Genomic DNA, 11320 nt, shown 5'->3' with positions numbered 1-11320 from the left:
TTTTTTCTTCCTGAGGTGGATATGCCTCCATTAATTTGCGTTTAAAATTGAAATTGCCTTCGTATTTATCTTGGAGCTGTAAGAATGTCATAAACTTGGTTTAACTCTATTTTTCTTTTTTCAAAATTTACTTTTTTCCCTCTGCTGTAGTTGGAGGCATCAACAAATCAAGAACTCAACCATCGGATTCCGGTGTTCAACCTTCCCTCAAAGATCCTTTGCCGTGTAGTGAACGTTCATCTGTTGGTAATTTTCTTCCTGGACGTCCTCCTTTTATCTCTTTCCCTGAAAATACTATTTCTTTTTTGTTTTTTTTTTGTGACAGAAAATACTATTTCTGTTTACTGAGAAAATGGTCATTTGAATTCTGGAGTACTAGGTATACAATGTGTAGTTATAGGTGCCATGCTTTAAACTTCATAGCACCTGTTATTTATACATCAATTAAATTTATTACTTAGATAATGGATTGGAAGTGAAACTTACCTTAAACTTTCATATGTTTAGGCTGAACAAGAAACTGACGAGGTTTACGCACAAATACTCTGGTGCCAGAATCCATGTAAGGATGTAGCTGCCTTCTTTCTGATTTCAAAAATTTTCGTGGTCAACCTTAGATTCTTTCTACTATTGCTTAGATTCTAATGGAACAAATATGTTAGCAAAATGAGCCTACTAGCCCAGATCCATGCCCTGCCGAACCTCCAAGGCCAGCAGTTCACTCATTCAGCAAGGTTTTGACGGCATCTGATACAAGCACCCATGGTGGATTCTCTGTTCTCAGAAAACACGCCACTGAATGCCTTCCTCCGCTGGTAAGGACTCTTGAAATGGTCCAATTTCATCATGGCTTCTACTTCCTACTTCCGGATCGTTGTCTTAATGACATTACCATGCATGGATTTCATTTAGGACATGTCCCAACCAACTCCTACTCAGGAATTGGTTGCCAAAGATCTTCACGGTTACGAGTGGCGCTTTAAGCATATATTCAGAGGTAAAGGGCTTGAGTAGATTTATAATCTAGTCCTTGTAATTAAACATTCGGGTTGCCCCGTTTTTTTTGTTTTGGGTGAAATTTGGTTGCCTAATTTTGTTTTCATCAATGTTTACGTTTGCCTCCAGGTCAGCCTCGTAGACATTTGCTCACAACTGGATGGAGTACTTTTGTTACTTCGAAGAGATTAGTTGCTGGAGATACCTTCGTGTTTTTAAGGTTCATTTGCTGCTTTCCTTTTTTCATGGTTATATCATTACATAGCTCAGAAATCTTGTATATGGCAGAATCCTTATTATCTATTCAACTGTACAAACCTTAGCTTAAATAAGATCTTGTAATCTTTATATAGAGGGTTCAGTGGAGAATTACGTGTTGGAGTGAGGCGTCATGCTCGTCAGCAGAGTAGCATGCCATCATCCGTAATTTCCAGTCAGAGTATGCACCTAGGAGTTCTTGCAACTGCCTCTCATGCCGTTGCAACCCAAACTCTTTTTGTTGTCTACTATAAACCAAGGTAGATTTTTTGCCTGCTCCAAGAACAAGATTTGTCTAAGTATTAGATATTTGGGGATGATTCTTGATATAGGATTTTTATTTGATTATCTTAAATTTATTTTATTAGGACAAGTCAATTTATCATAAGCGTAAACAAGTTTCTGGAGGCTATCAACAATAAGTTTACTGTTGGTATGAGGTTCAAGATGAGGTTTGAAGGGGATGAGTCTCCTGAAACTGACAAGAGGTACTAAATTTACTGTTGTAGTTTGTTGCCCTCATCTTTTTTCATGGAGATTCTAATACTTGGTTGATTAGATTTTCGGGCACTATTATTGGAGTGGAAGATATTTCTCCTCACTGGGTAAATTCGAGCTGGCGATCACTCAAGGTATTTTCTGCTGTCACTTTGAAGTTGTTTGCCTTCATATCTGGAGTGATTGTGTCATTAATCATATCTACTTTTCTTTCTATTGTGGTACAGGTTCAGTGGGATGAACCTGCAGCTGTTCCAAGACCAGATAAGGTTTCACCATGGGAAGTGGAACCTTTTCTGGCTCCCGTTACTTCATCTTCAGTTCAACCTCCCGTTGTGAAGACCAAGCGACCTCGGCCACCCAGTGAAATTCCAGATCTTGGTGAGAACTGATTTTGTTTAACTCTTCTCAATTCTTATAGAGATTGCGTAAATTTCTCTTGACCTCTACGTTGTGATTACAAACTAGACACAACTTCCACTGCCTCTGCCTTCTGGAATTCTGAGCTGATGCAACCTGATATTAACCGACTCGGAGCTATGGCTGAAAGCAATAGGAGTGAAAATTCTGGCATGTGGCATCACAATCAAGCTGAAATGAATAGTAAAAGCAGCAGCAACACTCCTTCAAGAAATCAAACAGAAGGGAGTTGGCTGTCGTCTCCCCATTCAACCGGTCCTCCGCAACTGTTGCAGGACACAACAGATGATGGCAAGAGCGTCTCTGCTTGGCCTGTTCACTCAGTTCATTCAACCACTCACTTGTTGCGACAGAACAATGATCATCTGCTTGAACAAGCTGGCAAGGAGAATAAAGTTGAGATTGCTACAAGCTGTCGGTTGTTTGGGATTGATCTTATTGGTCATTCCCAAAATTCAACTGCGATGGAGAAGGCACCTACACATGCAGCTGGTATACTTAATGGCCCTTCTGAAAGTCATGTCAATGCCTTGTCTGGAACTGATTCAGACCATAAGTATAACATCTCAAGGGCTTCCCATGAGGGAAAACAAGAACAGCTGCAAGTAAAGGAGACTCAGAGCAAGCAAATATGTTCCAGAAGTCGCACCAAGGTTTCAAATGCAGATTACTTATATTGATAATAATTTCAATATTTTGTGGTTAGTAAAAAATTCTGATGCTTTCCGCTGGTGTTCCAAACCTGCAAAAGGTTCAAATGCAGGGGGTCACAGTGGGTCGTGCTGTGGACTTGGCCATTTTGGATGGTTATGATCAACTTATAGACGAGTTGGAGGAGATGTTTGACATAAAAGGACAACTTAAAGATAGGAAGAAATGGGAAATTGTCTTCACTGATGACGAAGGGGATATGATGCTTGTGGGTGATGATCCATGGCCGTGAGTATTCCTCTGAATATAATCTTAATCTTATGTCTCGGATCTTTATACTGCTTAGCATATTATACACAATAATGCAAACCTCTCACAATGCGAATATCTTCCTGTTGAATGCTGTTACTTTCTTGCAGTGAATTCTGTAATATGGTCAGAAGAATCTTCATTTGTTCCAGCCAGGATGTGAAGAGGATGAGTGCGGGAAGCAAATTGCCTATTTCATCAATGGAAGGTGATGGGACTGTAATAAGTGGGAGCACAGCTGAAACCTGAAACTAATGTTGATCTTTGTTTGGTCTCTGTTGTTGTAGTTCTTTGTGGGAAGGGAGTTGATTTATTTAGACGTAGGAAATTTGTAATTTCGACATGAAGGACATTGGCAAATTGAAGCTCAAGTTTTAGTGCTACTCGAGACTCCAGGCATGATGGGACTTTTAAGATCTGAAATAATAAAGTGCGTTTGTGGGAGAAAGCAAATGTAGGCTTTAGTGTCTGTGAAATATGCATGTTCATGTTAATTCTTATGATAATGATGGCCGGGAGAATGTGAATCCTAGCTGGTCAAAGGTCTATCTTCCATAGGGCAAGTCTAACCTGGTCTGGTGGATGTTTATTGCTGTGGTTTGAAGTTTGACATATGGTTGGGATCATTCAACCTGAATGGTCAAGGTCACGCTCAACAAACATTAAGCCTTGCGCCATCTCCCTCCCTCTACCCGGTGTAGGTGTAGGTGTAGGTGTAGGTGGCAACCAGGTTATGGTTTTTGTTGTAAACTGATGTCTCTTCAATTTGAAACTTTTTTTTGAGAGAAAACTGGATACTATATTAACCGACAGAAATACACACAGAAACAGACCCTGAAAACCAAGCTAAATACGGCCCTACCTGAGGTCTTTCATCACCTTCCGCCCCTCGAATAAAAGGTTGTTGAATTTGAAACTTCCATTTCTGTTTAAGCGTGGGTTCGTGGCTTTGTGCCTTTAAATCGGTTTTTGCCCCATCTTTCGGAATCCCTAAGAATATTGATCAATATTTTTCTTCTAATGATGCAGCAGCACCCAAAAATCAAAACAAACTATTTACGAGTTTTTGGGTCTAGTAACACTGCTTCTGAAGTTTATGGTTTGACAGGGTTGGTGTTGTTCATTAGAACTGCGACATTGCAGGATTAAGCTATAAACCATACGAGAACCTGGATGCTCATTTTCCTGTTATGCATGGGTTTTAGTTAACCAATTGATCACATTGTCAGAATGTTTTGTGGTTGAAAGATTTGTTGCCGCCATGTCCAAAGGCTCTGCCGCCATAATTAATGCGTCAGCGCAAATAGAGGGAAATATTATGCGGCTGCCCCTCCCAGCCCACTCCTAGTTCTTAGGAGAGAGAAGGGCCTATGAATCCATCATCCGTCCCTCAACTTTGTCTTTTATCTAATCTCATGTAATTAATTGAAAATGAGTATGCATTATTAAGTAAGGTCTTTATCGTGTCTAGGGGTAGGGCATAGGTTATGTGAGGAGGGTGCTTTTCAGGAAGGCTGCCATGTCCGAGAGAGACAGGGCAGCCTCGTCCATCGTTATCACCATTCTCACTGCTTCCCCTGCCTTCGGTTTCACCTCTGCAACGTCCCATCTTATAGCTACCAAATCCCAACGCTCGACACCTTCTTTTCTTTTTATAATTGCCTTTTGGGGCAATTTCATCATGTGAATAAATACTAATTAAAAATTTAAACAACTCAACTTTTCCTGTTCCAAAATTCATATTTTCTCATATACAATCCATTAATCCTTTATACAAATAATATTTTGTGTGAATTATTTTTTTATAACTTTTTTGTGCAATTCATCATTCAATTAATTTTTCAACTAAGGATTTATTTCTAGTCTCCCCTATCATCATTCAAATTTTGAATTTTTTTATAATTTAAAATGTTTTGATGCTTATTAGTTGTAATTAAATGAGTTTTTTTGAAACTAATTTGGGTTTCCCTACCGACTAAACAAACATGGAGGGCCTTCTCTCTACTTTACATAATCTCATTATGTTTTTCAACTTTTATTTTATAGCATATCAATTAATCATGACTTTTAACTATCATATCAAATAGTTCCTCCGGTTCTAATTATAAGAGCTAGTTGACTAATTTGAGGAGATTAAGAAAATAAGTTAAGTTAGTTATTTGTAATAAATAGGTGTTGTCTTTTCTAAAATATCCTTACTAATCAAGTGTGTTTGCTAGAACTACTATTATTAGAAGGACTATCTTAAAAAAAATGCACAAACATTAGAGACAAAGTAAATTGGGATTTTATATTTATGATCAAAATAAAAGTTAAATAAGATATTATATTAAAGACCGAAAGTAGTAGTTCAACAGTCATATATAACGTCTTATGATTCTGGCTTCCAAAAGTTGCGCGTGAGAATCGGGAAGCTCATGATTAGAGACTATGATTTCATTACTTCTCAAAGACGCTAATCCCAAGGCATTTTTTAGTTAAAGCGTGCCCATTCCTGATACAAAACCTCGTACCTGCGCCTGCTCCTTGAAATATGTTTTGATTCACAATCTACACATTAAATCAATAACGAACAAATTTTTAGGGACTCAGTTATATTTTTTAGGAATTAGTGTGAGGGACTGGGTTAAAAATGAATTAAATTTGAAGGACTAAAAAAAAATAATTTTTACTGTTTTTTTCCTCCTTTGAAACATATACCCACTGTGATCTCTTTTATAATGGACCAATAACTAATTATTAAGGATAAAAAATATAATTAAGATTAAGTGGGTAAATAAATATGCTGAAAATTAAAAAAATGTCTAAAATTTTAACCAATTTTATTCATTTTTGCCTCATTAGCTACCTTTTATATCACTCCATTAATTGTTATTTACCCGCTGACTTTATTTCTCCTCACAAGTAAGTGTATTTTAAAAATAAAACATATTTATTTATATACTTATTTGGTTGTTTGTTTCTTATATAAAAACCAGAGTCCAGACTCCAGAGGGAATAACAATTGACCTCATTAATAAATAATCTTTTTTAATGAGGTTATAAAAGAAAAATTTTAAATGTTTACACTGGCAATAAGTTGTTTATTATAAATATGATAAAAAAATCCTTTAAAAAAATTCTATTTTTGAGTTATACAAAAAAAAAAACCACCAAAAGGAGACGGGAAACACCAAGCTACATGCAAATAGAAAATATAATGTCGCGAAATAATAGTAATAATCAATAATTAGCAATTCAATAATTCATTATACAACATTTGCTAGCTCAAGGGAGTAGAGAAAACAGTGATTGAAATTGGGTGAACAAGTCTGGCCCCAAAAAAATTGGGTGAACGGAAGAAACACCAAAAAGGGTCAGAACTGGGCTTGACGGGATGCTCTTCTTTGCCGGCTTCATTCAACTGCACTTCTCAATTTTGAGTAATTCCAATTCCAATTTGGTGACGATGAGAGGCAGGGGCTCAAAAGGGAAAACAGAGGAGTTGGTTTATTTGATGAACTATGCATGCATGGAGGCTTATAAATATGAAGAGGTTGAGAAATGTGAGGAATTGAAAGAGACATTAGGTAACAATATATATTTCCTCCTCTTTTTTTTTTTTTTTTTGGAATTACAATGGCAGACACTTACAATCTAAAGTTACAAGTTGCAACAAACCCGTGACATTTCGCTTACAAAGAAAAACTTACATATCACCAAGCTACTAAGCCATCACCACTGCAATATGTGTCGTTATTAGTTGGAAGAAGCAGAAGCAGAAGCAGAAGCAGCTTCGTCCGCAAGAGGAGGAGGTGGAGGAAGGGGTGGTGGATTCAGAAACTTGGTGGGAGGAATGATACAACATCTGCACAGTGGGCAAGTGGAGTGTGAATGGAGCCAATGGTAAATGCAATCTCTGTGAAACACATGCTTGCACTGAGGGATCTGTAATACGTCTTCTTTCATCTCAAATTCTCCCAGACACACACAACATCTGTTTCACCAAATTAGCTCACCTCAGAACAACATCATATGCAATCATTTAATCATTTACATTACATTACAAACACACACACCCAAATAACGTCTTCTTGTCCTCTTTTTTCATTGTTAATTTGTTTGTTTGGGAGGTTTTTCTAGGGTAAAGTAATATCCTGTGCCATAATGTTATCTCCTAATTGCATCCAATATTCTAATTTTATTTATGATGTATTTAATATTCTAATGTTATTGTTTGGTTGCACCCAACATCCCTTGATGTTATTTTTTGTTACATACAATACACTAATCTTATTTGTGATGCATACAATAACTTAGTGTTAATTTTTTTGGTGCACCCATGATGTTATTTTTCTAGTCACGTCCAACACCCTAATTTTATTCTCGGTTTAAGGTTTTGGATAAACTAGAAGAAATAACATAAGAAAAGGATGTTTGATGCAACTAGAAAATAGCATTAGAGTGCTACATACCACCTCCGTTTATTAATATAAGAGTTAGTTTGACTTTTAATATGGTTTTAGATATAAGATCCTGATTTATTTTGTCTCTTATATTTATTTATTTTTTCTCCTAAAGTACTTATTATAGTGGTTGCATGTGTTAAATGTTTTATCAAATGTTAAAGCTAGCACATTTAATTAGCAAGGGTATTTTAAGGAAGATAGCACCTATTTATTACAAATAACTAATTTAACAAACTTCTTTTTACTTATTTAAATTAGTCAACTGACTCTTACATTAAAGACCGGAAGTAATATTACTTTATTTATTTTTTATATCCACAAGTTCTACGGAGGAGGATTCTTTATTCCACTTAGGTCACATTCAGACAGGTTGATCTTTTCTTTCGTCCGCTGAAACCCAAGAGATGTCATTGTTCATATATTCCACTTATCTTTTTTTTAATTTCCTTTTGCTGTAGCTCTTTTTGTGAAAATAGTAGATGCCGTAAATGTGAGATTCTGATGGAAAAAGAAAATAAGAAAAGAGAGAAAGAAATTGAGAATTCAATTGAAGATACTGTTAATTAATGTTTTCGCATCTTTCAAAGAGCAACGGTTCCTAATAACATCGATCGAACTAATCTCAAAGACATGTCTCCTCCATTAGACATCATATCAAGGGCTTTCAATCAATTCTATGCATGCGATAGGATATCACAAGAAGCATCTAGCTGGTGTTCATGCTGTTTTAGCGCCAATAGCAAAAGAAGAACAGGAATCTATCAAGGAAGATAAACAAAGAAAAGAGAAGAAAGTTAAGATTGGAAACACTCACTGTGAATCTTTTTCTTTTAATTCTTCATCAAATAAAACTTTTGGAAGAGTGTCGAGGAACTGAAGCGTCAGATCCAAGCGACAAGGCTGCCAAAACAATATAGGGAGATTGAGGCACCAATATATGAATTGAAATCCCCAGAATTGAGTAAAGGCATATGTATAGAGATACAAATGATATAACAGAGAGAAAGAGGGATGAAGAGTGAGACTTACGGTGGAATGATAGGTAGTTGAAGGAGCAGTGGTGGGAAGAAAGTGGGGAGGGGAAGAGAGAGAGGAAGCTCTGCGCTTGAGGTAGAACAAATAAAACAAGAGAAAGAGAATGATGGAAAATAGGATTGGAATTGAGAAAATGAAGGCCTGATATAGTTTTAACTGAAGTTCTTGTGGATACAGATTTGGAGATGTGGTTGGAGTTTGAGGGACAGCCATTGTGATTCCTACTTCTCTCACTTTACCTACTCAATACTCATCATCATCATCATCTTCCTCTTCATATATTCCGCTTCTGCTATTCTTGTTTCTCTGTCTTTTGACACAAAAAAATGCTGCGACGATTTCAGAAGAACGGCACAAGTTCATGTATCTAAAATCCTTGCTGGGATCAATTATTTAATTCAATGATGTAATTGCCTGCTGGTAGCAAGTAGAATAGTTTGATGGATGGTACAAATTCTGTTCTTTTTCAAATGATGGAACATGTTCATGACCCTCCACTTAGAAATGGACCCTCACCCCTCTTTGTATTTTAAGCCCAGTTGTCTTGATTCTATCACCAGGGGCCCAATTATTTTACCACATTCTCTCAGTGCTAACTGTCTCACAAAATCTTGCTTTCTGATTATTTATTATTATACAGATAAGAAAGGATACTATTAAAAATTCCGTATGTATCCCACAAAAATCTTTGTTACTACTAATTTTTCCAAAAAAAAAAATCATTGCTACTGCTAAAAGGGAGAGAGAGTGATTGTTGGGTACCATACACATCTAATTTTTTGTTTTGATTTCAGGGTATGCTTGTTTGTCAAACACGCCTGTCGTTATCATTATCGTACAAATTTAGTCCTCCAGCCCATAATTATAAGTGATCATATTACTTCTCCGATTATTAATATAAGACCTAATTACTGAGTTGATTTTGATCCTAAATATAAGACCCATTTATTATATTTATTAATTTTTTTTAAATTACCCATACGAACATTCTCTCAACCATAATTAAGTAGAAGATTGAGGGAGAATATTAAGAAAGATGATTATAGTGTTTTAGAAAAAACATGTCATATTTTTTATAATTAACTAATTTACCTAACTTCCTTAATCCAATCAAATTAATTAAATAAGTCTTATATTAATAACGGGAAGAGTATTTAATTAGTGATCTTATAAGACGATTAATTAGCGTGGACCATTACTGATTATAATAAACAAAGAACTTATCCTTCTCTCCCGCTTGGTGAGGAAGTGGAGAACAATAAGACATATTGCTCCAGTAACTTTGCACTGAAAAGTAGGCTTAGGATGCAGCATTAAACCTTACGTTTAATTGACAAGAGCTTTCTGTAACCCGAATAAAAGCTAACGAGCCCCCTTTCGCAATGTTTACTTGTTTGGGTTCCAGAAGAATAACCAAGAGGAAAACATAAGACAAAAATATCAGATCTCATCTTTCAGACTTTAGCTCCATGTTACATAAGGAATATAACCATGTTAACGAGATTAAAAACGATCTCAGAAAGTTCATCAAGTTGCATGGGGGATTTTCGAGAGAGATATAAAGTTGCTTGATGTGTGAACTTTCTCCTAAAAAAGAAAAGGCTTTCGGCTTCTTAATTGCTACAGAGATCTTTTTATATGATTTTACCTCGGGCCGCCTAATTCCAACTGAGGTAGTTACAAAATTGGTGCAACTTTTGCTTCCTCGACATCTTGTGAAGAATCAAGGTTGGACTTGGATATCTATCCTACTGTTGTTAGTGGATGCGGAAGCATCTCTCCCACGCGCGCACATACAAAGTGGGGTTGGGGATTGGGATCAGATCCAAAACTCCAACGTCACATCATACTCACAGCTATCTTATTTGTCACATTTATTTTATCAAAGTGCCCCAACTTTCACCGCACTTGCAATCCCCAGAAATAACAGCTTCCACATTTACATGTATCACATGTTGAATTGCTGATCGTAACTGCGAAACAAAAATAATGAGGTGGGACAATGCGTTCATACATTCAAAGGTAACAATCCCAGTTATGCGGATAATGGTATACAACATGAAAAGCCAATGATTGTAAAGAAAAACCATTTTGGAGGCATCTATTATTTTTATTAATTTTTAATTTGATATTTAGATATTTTTCTCTCTTAATTAAATACCGTAATTTTACTTTATTAGCATAATTAACTTTTATAATTAACAGTACAAATAGAGCGATGTTAACAGATTAAAATTAGCATATTTAATTAAGGAAAAAAAATACAAAGATACCGAGTTAAAAATCGATGACGTGATTTTTTTTTTCCGAATTTTAATTTGGAAAAATTACGTACAGGTCCCACAGAAGGCAATTTATTACTCTGAGGTCCCATGAAATGTCAAAATCACTGACAGGTCCCAAGGGACCTCAGAGTAATATTTTCGATTTGTAAAATGACATTACTGCCCCTCATATTCCATATTCACATTTACTCTGTCATTGCGATTTACAACCTTAACAGCGACTATTAACAACCCAATGAGAGGGCGTTAACAACCCTAGCAGTATCCGTTAACAACTTACTTTATAAAATCATATAACCTCCACATAAGAGTAAATTATAACCAAATAGTATAATACAACAACTTTAACACTAAAATGGGAAGCTTTTTGATATCATTAAGAATTTTAACTAGATCCAATAGGATTATAGTAATATTTTA

The 11320-nt window shown here is 35.9% G+C and overlaps 2 protein-coding genes across 2 annotated transcripts; one reads left to right on the top strand and one right to left on the bottom strand.

Moving 5' to 3' along the window:
• Positions 1-150: 150 nt before the first annotated feature.
• Positions 151-3674, top strand: LOC114731666 (auxin response factor 9; the record flags this gene model as incomplete). Its single annotated transcript, XM_028918885.1, has 12 exons — positions 151-246; positions 508-630; positions 663-815; positions 913-997; positions 1126-1216; positions 1350-1514; positions 1623-1742; positions 1814-1886; positions 1980-2133; positions 2221-2825; positions 2924-3111; positions 3243-3674. Coding segments are annotated over 12 exons (1992 nt in total), but the record flags the coding sequence as incomplete, so codon positions are not given.
• Positions 3675-6475: 2801 nt separating this feature from the next.
• Positions 6476-9039, bottom strand: LOC114731652 (probable E3 ubiquitin-protein ligase RHA4A). The gene is made up of 3 exons (XM_028918870.1): positions 8610-9039; positions 8395-8480; positions 6476-7108 (listed from the first exon to the last, which is right to left on the bottom strand). The coding sequence occupies exons 1-3, from the start codon at positions 8826-8828 to the stop codon at positions 6871-6873; spliced, it is 543 nt and encodes a 180-aa protein (XP_028774703.1). The 5' UTR covers positions 8829-9039; the 3' UTR covers positions 6476-6870.
• Positions 9040-11320: the final 2281 nt, after the last annotated feature.

The sequence above is a fragment of the Neltuma alba genome, unplaced genomic scaffold (genome assembly GCF_004799145.2).
Source record: "Neltuma alba isolate B1F8T4 unplaced genomic scaffold, ASM479914v2 tig00012839_pilon, whole genome shotgun sequence".
NCBI classification, from domain to species: domain Eukaryota; kingdom Viridiplantae; phylum Streptophyta; class Magnoliopsida; order Fabales; family Fabaceae; genus Neltuma; species Neltuma alba.
The sequence above is the reverse complement of the archived record's forward strand: the minus strand, read 5'-3'. Positions and strand labels throughout refer to the sequence as shown.

What these genes read in the sequence shown, in the direction of transcription:
- LOC114731652 (XM_028918870.1), bottom strand. Translation starts at nt 8,828, where the DNA reads ATGGCTGTCCCTCAAACTCCAACCACATCTCCAAATCTGTATCCACAA. An exon ending in CAACTACCTATCATTCCACC is followed by an intron (nt 8,481 to 8,609) that starts GTAAGTCTCACT and finishes TTGTTTTGGCAG; the next exon opens with CCTTGTCGCTTGGATCTGAC. An exon ending in TTAAAAGAAAAAGATTCACA is followed by an intron (nt 7,109 to 8,394) that starts GTGAGTGTTTCC and finishes TTGGTGAAACAG; the next exon opens with ATGTTGTGTGTGTCTGGGAG.